General features: G+C 34.5%; 1 protein-coding gene across 8 annotated transcripts in view; it reads right to left on the bottom strand.

Moving 5' to 3' along the window:
- SUPT3H (SPT3 homolog, SAGA and STAGA complex component) overlaps positions 1-20,079 on the bottom strand; it is a 527,796-nt gene that overhangs the window by 167,109 nt on the left and 340,608 nt on the right. For all 8 annotated transcript variants that reach the window (XM_077998598.1, XM_077998600.1, NM_001266569.1 and 5 more), the window contains 3 exon segments: positions 17,317-17,403; positions 13,785-13,875; positions 4,328-4,467 (listed from right to left, as the gene is read on the bottom strand). In XM_077998598.1, coding sequence (XP_077854724.1) covers positions 4,328-4,467; positions 13,785-13,875; positions 17,317-17,331 — 246 coding nt within the window. In that variant the 5' untranslated portion in view covers positions 17,332-17,403.

Raw genomic sequence — 20,079 nt, 5'->3', positions numbered from 1 at the left:
TGCAGCCTCAGCCTCCCAAAGTGCTGGGATTTATTAAAGTCTTTTTATTTCCCTTGAATTAATCAGTTAAGGATTGGGATGGTATGTTCTAGTCTCCATAACAAATGTATTTTTCTGACCTCTCCCCACACTACCAGAAGCTTTCAATGCTCTGGAATTTGATGATTGACAGTTTGCACCTACTATATTTTCACTATAGGTGTATTTTTTAGTAACATAAAATTATTGCCTTTATTCCATTTTAATGCTTCTCTCCTTAAATTCTCTTTTCTCTGAAATTGATATTGTAAGCACCAGTATTACAGGGTTTGTATGATATACCTCTGATTGTTCTTTAACTTTTACCTTTTAAGTAATCTAGAAAAATTTCATTTCTATTTCTATAAATGTATATATGGGCATAGTGTATAAATGTATGCAAATGAATTGGCATATATAAATGTATATGCAAATATAAATGTATATACATACATAGATATATACATACATGTATTTATTATCTACATATGTAAACTACATATATCTTTGTAGTATATAATTCTATCTTCATTTCATAGTCCTATATATTCTAACATTTTTAAGAGTTTCAGTTTTTAACTCAACCTTTTGGTTTTTTTGGTTTTTTTTTTTTGAGACAGAGTCTCGCTTAGTCGCCCAGGCTGGAGTGCAATGGTGCGATCTCGGCTCACTGCAAGCTCCGCCTCCCGGGTTCACGCCATTCTCCTGCCTCAGCCTCCCGAGTAGCTGGGACTACAGGCGCCCGCCGCCTCGCCCGGCTAATTTTTTGCATTTTTAGTAGAGACGGGGTTTCACCGTGTTAGCCAGGATGGTCTCGATCTCCTGACCTCGTGATCCGCCCACCTCGGCCTCCCAAAGTGCTGGGATTACAGGCGTGAGCCACCACGCCTGGCCAACTCAACCTTTTAAACTCTTCTGGTATTTGTGAATGTTTATCTTACTGGGATTAGCCTTTTTCTTTAATGTTAAGTCTTATCTAAGATATTTTTGGACTGTTAGCTTTACAGGCATTTTATTTTCCTTTTCCTTATAATTAAAAGATATCATGATAGGTACAAATGGGAATGGCAGAAAGACTTCAAAAACAGGAGAAGATGGACAACTTCTACAGGCATCCACCTATCTCTTCTTCAGTGAGTTTTCTAGTCCACTTACTTCCAAAAACCATCCTGGGAGTCAAAATCCCCAGGAATTATAACCATGCTATACTTGGGCACAACTGAATGATACACCTGATTTCTCTTATTACTCAGCCTGTATAAGAAACTACGTTTTCAAATCTATGGTCAGTTCCTTTCAGGTTAAGCAAATTCAGACTACCACCTGGCACCTTATTCAATTTAAAGCTGATTATCAACAAATTTTAAGCTGCCTTAAATGTTATATGTATCACTCTGCTTTTCTCTAGATTCCATTATTAAGCCTCTGATATGAAAACACGAGATACAAAGTCCCTAGGGATTTTCTGTACCCCAAACTGTTTAAAAGCTCTCTCTCTGGTAAGCTCTAATCTTTGCTCTCTTGTTTACTTTTATCAATTTGAGGATTAGTCTGAAGGTAGAGTTCTCTCAACTTTTTAAGCATCCATTGTTTACATCTCTTTACAAAGTTAGTGGTTTACAAGACTAGATAGTTTACTTGATTAATGACAAACCTGAGCTTCTCAGGTTCCTCTACAAGCAGCAAAGCAGGTTCTTAGGTACAACTCTTCTGTGGGTGACCACAGTTCCTCACTGACAAGAAAACTCAAAGCTATTTGAGACTTTGGTTGACACAGTCACAAATTATTTGATTAGATGAAAAAATTAGAATGAAAGTAACATTAGACACACCTGCCTTATTTTGGGATGGAGGTGGGTGGGGTTGGAGGGAAGCTATTGTTGTATGTATCTCCCTGCTTTTCTTTCTCAGTCCCTCAAATACACTAAAACAACTCTGAGCACTATTTAATCTTTATTTGATCATTTAAAAGGATGTTCTGAGATCATGGATCGCTACTATAGGTATACCCAGAATCTGGTGCTAGAGAAAAATAAATGTGTAAGAGTTAGCTAACTGTCACGATGATGAACTAGTAAGGCAAAATGGATGCAAAAATTCAGACTTTTTTTTTGTATTTCAAGTCACATAAATTAATAGTAATTAAGTAAATTATGGATGAAACTAAAGTCATGCACACATACATCAGCTGAAAACAACAGGAAAGGACTCAGATTGTTTTTCGTATATTTGCTCAATGTTTTGAGAAGAAGCTAGAATACCAAGTGAATTTTTATATCTATAAAGAAGAAAGAAAACTAAAATGAAGCCTATTGGTAGGTCCATACCATTTTCATACATTCTAGGGGAGAAGGTAGTAAACAAAGTTTCTGCAACCATGAGTGATGCTTAGAGGAAAATTAAGTCACTAAATGATGCCAGGACTGATTATTCTACTGAACTTTAAAAGCAAGAGATTGCAGTCTCTGAGTCCAAAGTGGTTTCATATGAACTACCACAGTTGTGGTTTACTCTTGAAACTATAACCTATCAAATTAGAAGCAGGCAAGGCCTATGCTCTTAACGGTTCCACTTTCTACTGTCCCAGTTAAGTTATGTCTACAAGCCCAGTGTATTTTTCTTCAGTTAAACTGTTATTTGGATGAGTAGAATACAAAAGCTACCGTTATGTTGGCCAGAGAAGATTTTTGTTATGGTATAAAGCTTAACGAAGTTGCCAGTCTTATGTTTATTGTACATATGAAGACTTTCACTGTAACTATTTTTATCAACTTCTGATATTTTATTATCCTGGTTACCAGTATGTAATACATAACTATAAAGAAGAAGTGTACAGACTGCATGAGTACCCAAGCTTTTTCTACCCTGCATCTCCAGATATTTTATTGACTTTAGAACCCTGCTGACACCCATTTTTCTAGGTCTACAGTAGCCTGCTATTATAGAGCTACAAAACGTTCCGTTTCTTCTCTTCTTGATTGTGGAATGCCCTTTTAGGAAACAGGTTTGGCTAGCCAAGATTTTCCCATCAAAACTGAAAAGTTAGCTGCTCAATTTTACTAATGCTTTATGTATTATGCTTTATTCCTTAATGAACCTTTCTCAGTGGCCATTTTTATAATATAAAAATATTTAAAAAATAAAGCATAAACAGTATTTGCTCTTTAAGTAATGCATCATAAGTGAAACCATGCCACTAAACAACCATATCCTGTTTGGGCAATGATGACATCAGAAATACATGTTTATCATCTGCTTTGGACAACTTAGCATGTTTTTGGCCCAAGGCAAAGTTGAACTAAAACCATTTGCAGTTGTCCCAAACCAAGATAACCACACATTTCTAAAGTAATTGATACCTAAAAGAACACTGCCTTTAGATCACAGTGCATGATCTAAGCATGCTAATTCTTTAAAGGTTGTTGAAGTTTATAAAGCATATATATCTACTGGACCTCCTCCAAAGCTTAACATAAAATAATTATATTTTCGGCATGCATAGAAACTATAATAAAGTTGGCACTTAGCACAATCTTTCGTAATTCTGAAATTACTTCTCTTGCCCAACTGAAAGAGAAGGGGAAAACGGAGATTCCTTATATGTGAAAGTATGATAATAGCAATATGAACTGTGAAAATACTGTCTTATAATTTGGAAGGCACTGAAATGAAACAAACCATTTTACTTTAATTTTTTCCTTTAGTGTTTAAAGAAATAATAATTTTATGTATAGATAGCTAAGGTAAATAGAAGACATATAATTTTCAAATTAATTGTTAAGACATATCCAGGGAATCCAAATAAATGTCACTAACTTTGTCTTGCAGTGATATAAAGCATGTAATTGGCCTGGGTACTACCCTAGCTAGTAAGTCCAATCACAGTCTGCAACTATAGCCAGAAGAATAGCTCTTCACACTATATATGCCAGCATAAAAGCAATATGAGTTAGTTTTGTTACAAATAAAACTGGATGATTTGAAACAAAAAAGGTAAATATTTAATTAGAAATGAGCTTAATAAAATAAAATCAGTAAATGTCAGATCTAGAGTAGGGAAACCCACTCATTTTAAAAAAAAGGAAATAAGGAAAGGAAAACAGAAGTCATTTCCCAAAGTTGATGCTGAAGGTAGATCTGACTCCCACTTCAGGGGTGATCATGATCCTCTGCACATCACTACTGTCAGACATAAAACCACTGACTTAGAGATTTCAGACAACATTTAAAGAACATGAGAATAGAACCAAATAGCATAGGCACTGCAGTGGTTGTTTTATTTCTGTAAAAAGGGAAGAATGTACTATACCTCCATTCTTTCTTGTTTAACTTCATCAACTTCGTCATCTTCAAACATTGCTAAAAGTTCTCCTGTCTGGTCAATAGAGTTGAGGAAGTCCTGAGCAATTTTTTGTCTTTTGTTTGTATTATTGCTGCCACTCAATTTGTCTTCATGAAGTCAAGGGAAAGAAAAAACGAAATGTTCTCAATAGGTTTACATTGGCACTAATTATTACATGTATTAAATATAGTATACCAAATTCAGAATTGGAATTCTCTGAAAATAATCTTAAAAAAAATTCTTGCATCTAAAATAAAAGTCATACAGAATTAAATCATTTATTCATGTCACAAATTAGACTGAGAGGATAGAACCAAATGATCAATTACCAAAATAAGTGTGAAAGGGCTAATTAAATCCCTTATAAAAAGCAGAGAGTGGTGTGCTCAGATTTGGAAAAAGAATATTGCTCTACAGTTAAACACCTCTGAAATGAAATGACAATACAAAAAATGATGAGTAAGGATATGCTAGGCAAATACAAGCTAAGAAAGCAGAACTGGTAACATTAACATTAGAAAATACAGTTCAAGACCAAAAACACTAAAGGAGGCAGGGTGAAATAGTATCTAATAATAAAAGGAATTTTAAATAGCCATAAACTTTTATGTACCAAAATAATAGCAAAATGAATAACACAAAGGAAATCTTAATAAAAAGCACAATTACTGTGAGATATCCGAATATATTTTTCAAAATTTGACAACTTAAGGTTACAGAAGATTTAAAAAATATTTATCTCTAAGCACATTAACAACTATATACATATAAGAATCTATATTATTCTCTTAGGTCCTTAGATCATTTTTCTTCATTTTTATCATTTCTTTTAAATTTCTACATCAGAAAGTTTTATAAATATCTATAAATTAAAATATATTAAAATGATACCACATATCATTTTTGCTTGATTGTTCTTTCCCATTTCCTTCCCTTTTATATGATCAAACTCCAACTAAAGATCCTGTAACTCATACTACTACTACCCAATATGTATTCTCCATGCTCATATATCCATAAAAATACATTCATTTATAGAGCTGTTTTATTCATTTATGCTTTTTAGAAAAGGGTTCTTATGATATTCCTTCTATTTCTTTCTTCTCTTGCACTTCATGTTTTTTTGTCAATTATGGAGAAAAATTCCTCCAAGTCAACGGTAAAGCCCTGATTCTTTAATGGTTGTGTAATATTTGACAGTATATACGCACCACAGCTTTCCAGCCAATCCCCTATTGATGGGCATAAACTTTGTTTCAGGTTTTTGCTACCCCGGGGAAATGCTGTAATAAACATCCCATCCATATGGCATTCTGTGTGGTTGGCTTAATGTTTATGGTATAGATTCACAAGGATGGAACTACTGAGTTAAAAGGTACAAACATTTTAATGGAGGTTAAGAGATTGTTTACCAGTGCATTAACCCTTCAAGTTTCCAAGAGTAATGAGGAATGCTTTTCCTCTCCATGAGAAAAGTCTAATAAATGTAAAGTGATATGTCATTGTGATTAAAATATTTAATTTCCCTAATGAATCTAAACATTTTTTTCCCATATGTTTGCCAGCTATCTGAATAAGTCTTTCTGTTAATTGTCTATTTTTATCCTTTGCCCATTTTCAACTGGGTTGTCTTTTTCTTAACAATTTAAAGGGCTCTTTTATATTACCCCTTTGTTATCTGAGTTAAAAATGTTTATCCTAGTCTTTCATTTGCCTATGAATTTTAAAGCATCTTTTGCCATTAAAAAATTTAAAATTTGCCAGGTATAGTGGCTCATGCCTGTAACCCCAGCACTTTGGGAGGCTGAGGCAGGCAGATCACCTGAGGTCAGGAGTTTGCGACCAGCCTGACCAACATGGAGAAACCCCATCTCTACTAAAAATACAAAATTAGCCGGGCGTGGTAGCACATGCCTGTAATCCCAGCTACTCGGGAGGCTGAGGCAGGAGAATTGCTTGAACCCAGGAGACGGAGGCAGCAGTGAGCCGAGATTGCTCCATTGCACTCCAGCCTGGGCAACAAGAGCAAAACTCCATCTCAAAAAAAAAAATAAATAAATAAATAAAAAATAAATAAATTTCTATATTGTCAAATAAGTTCATCTTTTTTTCTTATAACTTTTGTTTGAGATGACTTCTCTCCACTCACACAGATGGAATGGATCCTATCAGATATCTATTCTTATTTAAATCTGTAAAGGTTCACTTTGTGGCCAATTTTACAATTAAGTTTTGTAAATGTTCTGTAGATATACTGAAAAAAAATTCATAGACATTCTATTCCAGATAAATACAGGTCTAAGCATATCTTGCTATTTTGCTGATTTACTATTTAGTGCTTATGGGTCTATTATGTTAAAAATTGTGTCTTCTATAATTATTCCTCTTTATCCTGTTTTTTTTATTATTATTATTCTCCTTTATCCTTCTATAACACATTCCTCTTTACCCTGTTTGGGCTTTTAATGTTAAATTATAGCTTGCATGATGCTAATATTGCCACTTCTGCTTTCTTTGCATTTGTGTATGCATTTATCTACCATTTATTTGTTCATCCCATTATTTATAATCTTTCTTTATCTTCAAGTTTTATTTTTGTGGTTGTTTATAATCTGTCTCAATGTAAGAATTTAATCCATTTCATAATTAGTGCAATGACCAATATATTTCATTTTTATTATTTTCTCTTGCTTTATGTTTGGTATTTATTTCATATTCTTGTTTTTTCCTTTTCTTCATTTTTAGTGATTTGGCCATGTTGACAGTCCCTCCATGTCTTCTCATTGTTAATTTGAAATCGTAATATACTTTTCTATTTTGTTAATGTTTACCATCCCTTTTTCCATTTTCTTTAATGTTTACCTCGCTCTTTTCTGGTTGGACACATTGCTTGAACATATTTTAAATGACAGTTTCCATTATTATTTAAAACAAGGTAACAATTATACCCCTACCAAGAGGTAACGTTTTCCCAATAAATCAACTTTTTCTTCTAATATTTCCCCCTTTGCAGTATCAAGAGACCTTCAGAACACTTTCATTTTCCCTATCTCAAGTGATCCATCCGCTTCAGCCTCCTAAAGTGCTGGGATTACTTATAGGCATGATTTTTAAGTATCTTTTTCAGTGTCTATGGTCCATTAGTCAATCTTCTTTGTAGAAATGTCTATTCAGACCCTTTGCCCATTTTTAAATTGGGTCACCTGTCTTTTTATTGTTGAGTTGTACCTATTCTTGATATATTCTATACAAAAGTACCCTATCAGATATATAAGAAAAATTTTCTCCTATTCTGTGGTTTGTCTTTTCACTTTCTTGATGTTGCTCTTTGAAACATAAAAGTTTTTAAATTGATCAGTTAATTTATTGGTCATTGTTTTGACTCTGAAACAATTGATCAAGTCCAATTTTTCTATTTTTTTTCTTTTGCTATTTGTGCTTTTGGTGTCATACATTCAGAATGCTTTGCCTCATCCAAAGTCATCAACATTTATTCCTGTATTTCTTTTTAAGAATTTTATAGGTTTGAGCCCTTATATTTAGGTCTATGATCCATATTGGGTTAACTTTGTGTACTGTGTTGTTGTAGGTGTCCAAATTCTTTCTTTTGTATGTGGATATCCAGTTGCTCCAGCAGTATTTGTCAAAATGGCTATGTTTTCCCTATCAAATTCTCTTGAAATCCTTGTCAATATCGATTGACCCTAAATGCTTATTACTGAACTCTCATTCCACTCCATTTCATTGACGAATATGTCTACCCTTATGCCAGTACTGCTCTATTGTAATTATTGTAGCTTTATGGTAGGTTTTGAAATCAGTAAGCATGAGTCCTCTGACTTTATTCTTTGTTAAGATTGTTCTAGGTATTCTAGTTCCTTCATGACCTAGATAAGTCATTTCCATGTCAGAATCTGGCATTTCTATATGATTGGTAGAATCAGTGTAGTCATGATTTGTAGAATCAGTGTATTCATTTCTACAGAAAAGCAGATGAAATCTGTAGGCCAAGTTGGAGAGTATTAACATTTTGATAATATTCAATGTTCCATTCCATGAACATAGGATGTCTTTCCATTACCATCTAGGCCTTATTTCAACAATATTTTATAGTTTTCAGTACATAAATCTTGTAAGTCTTTAGTAATTTTATTCCAAAATATTTTATTCTTTTTGATGCTATTGTAAATGGCATTGTTTTCTTAATTTCATTTTTGAGCTGTTCATTGTTGATATATTAAAATATGCTTGATTTTTGTATATTTCTCTTCTATCCAGCAAACGCATCAAACCAGTCTATTAGTTGTAATAGTTTTTATTGATTTCTTAGAATTTTCTATACACAAAATTATGTCATCTATAAACAGAGATAGTTTAACTTTTTTTTTTCTAATCTGGATGCCCTTCACTTCTCTTTCTGACTAAACACCAGGCTAAAACCTTCAGTACAATATTGCATGTAAGGGCATGAATGGACATCTTTGTCTTGTTCCTGATCTTGTAAGGGAAAGCATACAGTCTTTTACCATTAAGTATGATGTTAGGTGTGGGTTTTCCATATATGTCTGTCTTAGCTCAGGCTGCTACAACAAATACATCATAAACTGGGAGGCTTAAACAACAAACATTTCTCACAGTTCTGGAGGTTGGGAAGTCTAAAATCGAGGTGCCAGTAGATTTAGTGTCTGGTGAAGGCCTGCTTCATGACTTACAGATGACCATGACCTTGTTGTATCCACATATGGTGGACAGCAGAAACAGAGGAAACCACCTTTCTTGTGTTGCTTCTCAAAAGTGCCCTAATCAAAAAGATTCCATCCTTATGACCTAATTATTAATACTTCCCACAATTCTCACCTCCAAATACTACCACACTGGGAATTAGGCTTCAACATATATATTTAGAGGGTAAGGAGGGACACAAACATTTAGTCCATGCAATCACCTTTATCAAGTTAAAGAGGTTTCCTTTTCTTCCTAGTTTGTTGAATGTTCCTTTCATTAAAAACTTTTAGAATTTTGTTAAATGCTTTTCTTACATTTATTGAGGTGATCTGTGATTTTTCTCCTTTATTATATTAATCTGATGCATTACATGAATTGTTTTCTACGTTTAAAACAACCTATATCCCTGTGATAAGTCCCATTTGGTCATGGTTTTAATCCTTTCTATATTTGCTGAATTCAGTTTAATGGCATTCTGTTGAGGATTTTTGCATCTGTATTTAAAAAGATACCAATCCGTGTTTTTTTTTCTTGTGATATCTTTGTCTGGTTTTCTTATCAGGCTCAATCTTTATTACCTTTATAGAATTAGTTGGGAAATAATTGGTATTCTTCTTTAAACATTTGGTGGAATTCAACAGTGAAATAACCTGTGACTGAGCTTTCCTCTGTGGAAATTTTTAAGCTACCAATTTAACCTTTGGCTATTGTCCTGTTCAGATATTCCATTCCTTCTTGATTCAGTTTCAGTGGTTTGTGTCTTTATAGTAGACCAACTATATATTTATATAGTTTGTTATAATAACCATTTGATTTGCCACTTCTGATTCTTTTCATTTCTTTCTATAACTTGAGGTGCCATTTCCTTACCCCAGTACAGCATTATTACCACTTACATAATTTGTGTTGTTACTGTCAAATATATTATATTTCCAAATGTTACAGACCCAACATCACAATTTTTATATACATATTGTTTTATACAGTTGCTTTATAAATCAGTTTTAAAAAGGAAAGGAAATATACAATTATACTATCTCTTATATTTATGTACTTAATTATCTTTATAAATGTGTGGATTCAAATTATTTGGTGCAGCTTGCTTTTAGCCTTAAAAACTTGTCTTATATGGGTCTGACAGTAAGAAATTTGCCTGGTTTTTGTTTATCTGGGAATGTATTTTGCATTCATTTTTGAAAGATAGTTTTGCTGGATATAAGTTTCTCGGTGGACAGTTTTTTTTCTTTCAGCACTTTGAATATATCATCCTACTGCCTTTTGATCTCTATTGTTGATTAGAAGTCAGCCATCAATATTGTCAGGGTCCCCTTGTATATGCTTTTCTCTTGTGACTTTCATGATTTTTTGTCTGTTTTTGTCTTACCACATTTTTGGTAAAAGTGTCTTAGTATAGATTTCTTTATGTTTATCTTAATTGGAGCTTGTTCATATGCTTGAATTAGTAGACTGGTAGTTTTCATCAAATTTGGGATGTTTTCAGTCATTATTTCTTTGAATATTTTTCTACTCCTTTTTCTCTCATCTTCTGATACTCTCATTACATGTATTTTGACACACTTAATGGTATCCTACACTTCTCTGAAGCTGTTAATTTTTCTTTGTTATTTTTTCACTTTTTCTTCAGATTGTATACTCTTTAATGATGTCTTTAAGTTCAGATTATTTCTTCTGCTAGCTGAAAACAACTATCGAGCCCTTCTGAATTTTTTCATTTCAGTAATTGTATTCTTGAACTCCATAATTTCTATTTTTTAAAATAAATTGTTTTTATTGATATTCTTCACTTTGTGAGACACTATTATCAGATCTTCCTTTTTAAAAATTTTATTTCCTTTAGTTATTTGAACACATACATAATAGCTGCTTTGATGTTTTTGTCTGCTGAGTCCAACATCTGGGACCCCAAAAGGCAGTTTCTATTGTCTACTTTTTTTTTGTCTCCTTTTTATGGATAACACTTATCTATTACTTGGCATATCTAGTATTTTGCTGTTGTTGTTGAAAATGGACACTTGAGATAATATAGTGTAGCAAATCTAGATAATTCCCTCCCCTTCCTGGGGCTTGTCATTATTTATTTCATGACTTGACTGAACTAGTACAATGAAGTCTCTTCCCTTGCAGTATGCAGCCTCTGATGTTCTTCAGAGGGTGCAGCCTTGAGTATGCAAACAATCTCCTCCATAACTACAGATGACTGTAGTTTTAGTCAGGGTGTCTCTGGCTGTTACCTTCCCTGATCTCCCCATTAAGTTTCTGGCTGTTCTGCCTCTACTGATATCACATACAGCTGTTAGCCACCACTAATTGCCAGCTGTTTGCTCCACTGTTTCTGATAATACCCTTGGGCATAAATTGCTCCAGAGACTGACTGATCTAAATAATGTTGGGCCCCTTTGAAATGTTGTCAGTCTTTAAGTTTTGCTCTGACTGCAGGAGGTCTCTTTTTAACTATCTCTTTCCCTTGTTTTCTTTGTTTAACATCTAGGTGACCCACTGTTTTGCTTTTTGCTACCAGTATCATGGAGCTACCAGTCCCCTCTTAATCACTCATCACCAGGATCTTCATTGTTGTTGTTGCTGTTGTTGTTTTTACAATGAAGTTAGGTATGAACTTCTACATACTCTGTTCCAAGCAGTGATGTGGAAGAGCTGCAGAGCTTTCTGCTCCTAAGGTCTGAGTTGAACCTCTGTACCACGGTACTGAAGCTGAGGGTGGACCTGAAATTAGCTTCTCCTGGAAAGGCTTCTCTGTATCTGAGAATGGGGATCTGGAAAGGGAAGCAACCCCTAGTCTTCTAGGCTTGTCTATTCTGGTATGTAGCTTTGCTCCCTATGAGAGGTAGGGTGGTGGCAATCAGAGCCCAGTATTCTCAGCCCACCATGTCTGAGGTAGAGCTTTTATCCTATGAGTTGAGGTTAAGTGTGAAAAGGGAGCCCCAGTCATCTTAGCTGTGCCTGCCTAGAAAAAAGCTTTTGCAACATGGGGCTGGGGGAGATGAGAGATGACTACCTCTTGCCCCTTCTGGGGTAAAACTGTTGCCCTAGAATAAGAACTGGAGGGGCCAGCTATACTCACTCAGAATAGAACTTCTGTCACACTGAGTTAAGGTGGCAGAATGCTGGAGAGTGATCATGTGAGCAGGTCATGGTTTAAATGAAAGACTCTCATATTGTTCTTAGATTTAGTTGATCTTGAATATGTGTTGCCCTGCTTGCTGTATGTGCTTAGGACAATTTCTAGAGACTTTAAATGATTATTTCAAAAAAATTTTACCAGTTAAATGTGTTTCACTGGGGAGAGACTCTGCCATGCTCCTTACATAGCCATTTCAGAAGTCCCACCTCAAGATTAGATGTGTTCCACCTGAATATTTCATTTTATTTATTTATTTATTTTTGAGAAGGAGTCTTGCTCTGTCGCCCAGGTTGGAGTGCAGTGGCATGATCTCCGCTCACTGCAAGCTCCGCCTCCCGGGTTCATGCCATTCTTCTGCCTCAGCCTCCCAAGTAGCTGGGACTGCAGGCGGCTGCCACAATGCCCGGCTAATTTTTTGTATTTTTAGTAGAGATGAGGTTTCACCGTGTTAGCCAGGATGGTCTCGATCTCCTGACCTCGTGATCCGCCCGCCTCGGCCTCCAAAAGTGCTGGGATTACACGTGTGGGCCACCGCACCCGGCCTGAATATTTTATCTTATAATTTCTATCAACTGTTTTTTTAAAGTTTTAGTGTGCTTTTTATAAGACACACAAAATTAGAACATACAAATGAAGATAAGGAGGGAAGATTTAAAATGAATGAGGGGACATCAAACTAATATGATGGTTTAGCAAAACTGAGTATTACTCTGATGAGCTTCGTGGTATCTGAAGCATGGTGTTAACTGCTATCATTTATTCAGTGGCAGGCATGTATCAAGTGCTTTTCATATATTATGCTAAACTCTCCTAAGCACTCCACATGTTACACATGTTATATGATTTCCCTCCATATACATGAGGAAACTGATCCTTCAAGGTCACACACAGAAAGCAGAGAACTGGTATTGATTGGAATTCAGGTCTGTTGTACTCTAAGTCTGTATTCACTAAGCGCTCCATAAAAAGAAACATTTCAATTCATCTGCAGAACTATTTTTCTTTTCTTTTTTTTTTTTTTCTTTTTTTTTTTTGAGACGGAGTCTTGCTGTGTCGCCCAGGCTGGAGGGCAGTGGCGCAATCTTGGCTCACTGCAAGCTCTGCCTCCCGGGTTCACGCCATTCTCCTGCCTCAGCCTCCCGAGTAGCTGGGACTACAGGCGCCCGCCACTGCGCCCGGCTAATTTTTTCTATTTTTAGTAGAGACAGGGTTTCACCATGGTCTCGATCTCCTGACCTTGTGATCCGCCCGCCTCGGCCTCCCAAAGTGCTGGGATTACAGGCGTGAGCCACCGCGCCCGGCCTGCAGAACTATTTTTCAAGAATTAGATTCTATAAGAAGTGTAGTAATATTAAATAGGTAACACGGTATAATACATTTTATCAGAAATATATACTTTTGCAAGGGCATTCCACTTGATTTGCTGACAGGAAAAAAATTAACTAGTTCTTGAGAATAGCTACACTGGAATTGCATAAATGTGTTACCAGCACACGTGTCATAAGCTAAAGTTTTAGTTTTGTGTTTTGATTTGGTTACCTTCGAGAAGATCATCTTCATCGATGCCTTTGACAATCTTTGATTTGTAGTCTCGGATAAACATGTATTTTAGCAATCTTCTAAGTTTTTTCTATTAAAAATATAAAATAAATAAATAAGAAAACCTATACATATATTCGTTTACTGATTAAAGACTACTATAACAAAATTTAATAAACTTGTACCTCATGATATCAGAGAAAATAAAGTAATCCTTAGCATACTGCTATGACATAAAAAGGTAGTCATCAAACACAAAGGCTAAAATACAAGTCTTTTCAAAAGCATTTTTCATATACAAATATCCGGATGTTCCAGAATCACAATAGTCACACACTGCTTAATGATGGGGATCAAGAAATGCATCCTCACAAGACTTCATCATTTTGTGAACATCACAGAATACACTTACACAAACCTAGATGGAACAGTCTAATGTACACCTAGGCTACATGGTGCGGCCTATTGTTCATGGGCTACAAATCTGTATGCAAGGGTAAGAAAATGGTAAGTATTTGTATATCTCAATATAGAAAAATTAGTTAAAATACCATGTAAATGACAAAAAGCGATACATCTGTAGAGTGCATATACCATGAATGAAGCTTGTAGGATCTGAAGTTGCTCTGGTTGAGTCCATGAATGAGTGGCAAGTGAATTTGAGGGCCTAGGACATTACTGCATGCTATTGCAGACTTTATTTTTTAAAAAAGCTGTACACTTAGGCTACACTATATTTAAAATTTTTCTTTCTTCAATAATAAATGTGCCTTAGCTTCCTTACTGTAACTATTTTACCTTATAGACTTAATTTAAAAAATTTGACTCTTATAGTAATACTTAGCTTAAAACACAAACACCTTCTACAATTGTACAAAAACATTTTTCCTTTATATCCTTTTTCTATAAACTTTTTTCTACTTTTAAATTTCTTTTAGCTTTTTAAACTTCTTTGTTAAAAACTAAGATGTGTGTGTATGTACACACACACACACACACACACACACACACAAGCCTAGGCCTACAAAGGGTCAGGATTGTCAATATCACTGTCTTCTACCTCCACATCTTGTCCCACTGAAAGGTCTTCAAGGGCAGTAGCATGCATGGAACTGTCAGTTCCTTTGATAACTGCTTTTTTATTGGAATATCTCATGAAGGAACAACCTCAGGTGGTTTACAGTTAAGTGTTTTTTGCAAGTAGTACACTCTAAAATAATGATGAAGAGTATTACAGATACATAAACAAGTAACAGTCATTTATTATCTTTATCAAGTATTATGTACTATACATAATTTTATGTGCTAGGCTTTTATACCATCAGTAGTGTAGCAGGTATATACCAGCACCACCGCAAAGTTGAGTCATGCATTGCACTACAATGTTATTATGATACTCATGACATCACTAGATAATTGGAATTGTTCAGCTCCATTATAATCTTATGGGACTACTGCTGTTTGCAGCACATTGTTGAAAAAAAGTTCATCATGTGGTACCTGACTGTAATTGCTTTTTTTTTTTTTTTTTGAGACGGAGTCTTGCTCTGCCGCCCAGGCTGGAGTGCGATGGTGCCATCTCGGCTCACTGCAAGCTCGGCCTCCCGGGTTCATGCCATTCTCCTGTCTCACCCTCCCAAGTAGCTGGGACTACAGGCACCCGCCACCATGCCCAGCTAATTTTTTGTATTTCTTTTTAGTAGAGACAGGGTTTCACCATGTTAGCCAGGATGGTCTCGATCTCCTGACCTCATGATCTGCCCATGTCAGCCTCCCAAAATGCTAAGATTACAGGCGTGAGCCACCAAACCCGACTTGCTTTTTAAAATCTTATAAAAAGTTTTAGGCTGTGTGTGGGGGCTCACACCTGAATTTCAGCACTTTGGGAGGCTGAGGCAGGTAAGTCATGAGGTCAGGAGATGCAGACCATTTTGGCCAACATGGTGAAACCCTGTCTCTACTAAAAATACAAAAATTAGCTGCATAGTGGCACGTGCCTGTAGCCCCAGCTACTCGGAGGCTGAGGCAGGAGAAACTCTTGAATCTGAGAGGCGGAGGTTGCAGTGAGCCGAGATGGTTCCACGGCACTCTAGCCTGGCGACAGAGCAAGACTCCGTCTCAAAAAATAAATAAATAAATAAAATAAACGAAGTTCTAATTTTTTTTGAAGACTGTATTATCAGTTTTCATACCAAGCTGACTGTACTTATGCTATAGAATTTGGTGTATACTCAAGATGAAATTTTATTTTAAAAAATTAACTTATAAATACCTAGACAGTGAGTGTATAAAAGCTGCTTTAAAAGTCAATAAATTCCTTTTTACTTTTTTTTATTCTCTGAGAATCTTATCTTTTTGTTAGAAGATTTGGTTTATGTATTATATTTATAGAAAACAATCTGTAAACCCGAAAAACGTAGTTTTATGAAATTCAAAGCTGATGAATGATAGGTGTTAATGGTGGCCTTCTTTAGATTTAGTAGACCATAATACTGCTTAATTTTAAAAGTAACTGATAATCCTTGTAGCTTGTTGTATGCTTACACTTAGAATGTATTATCACTCGTTCCTGACCTTCAGGTCTAAGATTTCTATTAATAGCTGAAAAATACTGCATTTTACAAAATTCTTTACATGCACATCATTTGATATCTTCAATACTTTCTTTGCATCTGGTGCCTTGTACCTAAGACTGCCTCACCCTAGGCAGAAACTTTCACTTCAAAAAATCCTACAGTCTCTCCATCTAATCATACAACCCTGACATTTCATGAGTCTTAAAATGCTTCTTCAACTAAATCATAAAGATACCCTATACCAAATCATAATTTTCTTAATAGTGAAGATTCTCCATTTTTTAATATTCTTCATATCATCTAAGAGTTGATTAACTGAAACGTAAAATATTAGAGAATATTTTCGACTACCTACTCATGAAAAATAATTATGACAAAATTAGATACACAAATATCAGCTTAAATATTTTAATACCAGATTTCAAAGAGTAAGAAAGGTAGGTCTTTGTTCAAAAACAGAAATTGTGGTATATATTTATCCCATTGAAAATTAATCTTAATTAATTTGCTTTTTTCAATAAGGTAGAGCTACAGACTAAACTTTGTATTTCAGGCTTTAAAATTTACTCTAGGAAAGTCTATAATCCTGGTAATGTTAATCTGTAAGAAGAGGAGAAAAATAAATATGCCATTCAGTTATATCCCACTTATGACAACAGAACGTAGAGTCAATATTTAGTGAGTGTCATGTAGCAATGAAAGTGTCTATACAGATACATAAGGATAAGTGAGGTTTCGCTGTTAGCACAGTTTTCATATAAGTGCTTTTGTCCACATAATTAATATCAATTCTTTTGTAAACTCATTTTGTTGTGCAAACTATGAAGACTAAAACATCAGTTCAATAGTTATTATTTTAATTTGAAAGTTATATAACAAGGATATATAGTTTCCACATACAAGTTCAATTAAACACAACATCTGGATTTTAATACAATAAAATTATGTTATATTACCTTATCTTTGCGCATCAAAAACAGAAGATCTTCAGGAGTGATTACCCTTGCTCCCCGCAGTTGAGAAACTTCAGCAGCTTGCTGTAACTAACAATAATGAAAATTCAGAAATTTTTCTCAGTAATATAAATTATATATAGCACAGTCATGATGTCTCTAGAGAGAGAAATATACTGAGTTAAAAACCTTTGGGAATAATCCAGCAATCACATTACTGCTTTTAAGAGCAAAATGTCTTATGTTTTTAAGATATAAAACATGCAATTAAATTATGAGCCCACCTGTAACCAATACAATAAACAGAAATCTTTTATTTCTTTCATGCAAGAGAAAAATCATACACAGCTTCCAGAAATGCATTAATGCACCTGAAAATAATTTCATGAAATTTTATCCTTCATACTCATGTGAGCAATGGTTTCACTCAGTATCACTAGTTGAATAAGTATATTATTAATCTGAGCTCCCATGCTGCTCTGATTTGAAATAGGCCCATTCAGAACTTTAAAAGATCAACAAAAACAGTAGCTGTTTCTAATATCCAAAGGAAAAAAAATACGTTTAGTTTTGGCAAGTCTTCAGTGGGTAAAGGATTCAGTCCATAAATCATAATACTGGACTGCATTAATTTCTTTCCATACTAATCACATGCACACAAAAAGTTAACTGTATCTGGAATGTACAACACAAAACATTACTGCATGAAAAGTTAGATTACCCCTGAAATGTTCATCTAGCCCCTTATATCTACAAAGTCAAGAATTTTCAGGAATTCCTAAGTCCTAGAAACACAATCTTACTTAAAAATGACCTGGAAAATAAAAGAATGTGAAAGATGATAGTTCTATTTTTTGGCACAGGCAAACTCAATTTCTTATTTTGATTAGTTGGAAGTAACATAAAATATGCCCATCTGAAAAAAATAAAGATGCTACAGAAAACACTATAAAAATGTGTCTGTAACTTCTTCCAAATTTGATCAAACCATACTGATTGCACCAAACTAAGTCTATACAATATGAAATATTATAAAAATATTTACATATAAAAGCTGTTCCTGAATGCATACTTCTTTTAAAGGATAAACCTAACACATATTCTTGAGAACTAATCTTTAAAAATGGACACACTGTTATCTCAACAAATATATGAAATCGAATAGCATATTTGTGCTAAAGAAATTCTGCTTGAATGTTTAATCCATTTTGCTAAGTAAGCTTCAAACCTTCTCTAAATACACAGACTACAAAATAGACTATAAACTTGCTATGTGTCAGCTTTACCACTGAATTTCCTGGATACTGTGGTTGGTATATAAACACAATCCTATCTAAATATAGAAATTTAAATTTAACTGTGAACCATTTAAAAAGAAATGTTGGTGGGGGGAAGGTTTTTAAAAAGATGATGTTACCTACTCAGAAACTAACAGTTTTCAGCAAGCATGAACATATTTTTCCTAAAAATTGGAAGTGTGAGGGAAATATATGTACACATGCTTTTCAAATAAAAACATTTCTATCACAGTCTAAAATACAGGTAATCAGTGTTGAGAAGAATATGGGCTATATATACATTTGTCTGGAAGCATACAAAGTACATTTATTTTCTTAAATGAAGAATGTTGATCATTTGAAATCTGAAAAACACTATACAGACATATGTAATTTTACACACATTAAGAAAGGATCAGGAGAAATATGTATCCCTAAATAGTTTTCCCAATTAATCAACGGTTTATGCACACTACATATAAATAATCTCTATTCATAATATTCTCCAAAGTATCAGTTTACAAACATATTAACCAGGATAAGTATGAAAATAGAAAATAAAGACACAGAAGAGTTTGACACTTGGAATCACTGTTTTTTTTTTTTTTTCAGAACCAATACACGACCACTGTAAGGATCTGGAATTTATATCATGGTTGTGCTGTCATATGTAGCAGGAAAAGCTTATCTTTGTTTTTTATTTACCTGATTTTCTAATTTATCTCAACCAACATAATATCCTTACTAGGACTAGTATTGCTACCACTCCCTAGTCTACCTTGGACCTCTGCCTAGTTAGTATGTCTCTGGAACTGAAAGTATCACTACGTTACCTTACCAAGGCCTGCCTATCCTGGATGTGTCCCAAATCCCAAAATTGCCTCTCCCAAACTTTGACCTCCTCTTCTCTACCAAGTGAAGACAGCAATCTTATTAGCTAATTAAAGTGACTCATACAAAAGTCATCTACTATCCCCATACCAAAATACTCAAGTCCTGCACTCAGTCCTATGGAACCTGTGTATCCAAAAATTCAGCCCTCCTTATAGAGGAGTTTCACATCTCAGGAATACTATTTTCCATCCATGTTTGGTTGAAAAAAATCCGCATATAAGTGGGCCCATGCAGTTCAAGTTCAAGTTGGTCAAGGGTCAACTGTGTTATGATGCACTGGTTTACTTCTCCTAAAAATTTTTGCCTACTACCAGAAAGACTAAAGAAAGTTTTCTTTAACAATACAAACTTTAAAAACAGGTGAGCGTTAAAAAGTGGGTAAAGGACAAGAAGAGATACTTTTCCAAAGACGACATAGATGTGGCCAACAAGTATACGAAAAAAAAGCTCAGTAACACTGATCATTAGAGAAATGCAAATCAAAAGCACAATGAGATACCATCTTACAGCAGTCAGAATGGCTATTACTAAAAAGTCAAAAAAATAACAGATACTGGCAAGGTTGTGGAGAAAAGGGAACACTTATACACTGTTA

The sequence above is a fragment of the Macaca mulatta genome, chromosome 4 (genome assembly GCF_049350105.2).
Source record: "Macaca mulatta isolate MMU2019108-1 chromosome 4, T2T-MMU8v2.0, whole genome shotgun sequence".
Classification (NCBI taxonomy): domain Eukaryota; kingdom Metazoa; phylum Chordata; class Mammalia; order Primates; family Cercopithecidae; genus Macaca; species Macaca mulatta.
This window is presented reverse-complemented; position numbering and strand designations above follow the sequence as displayed.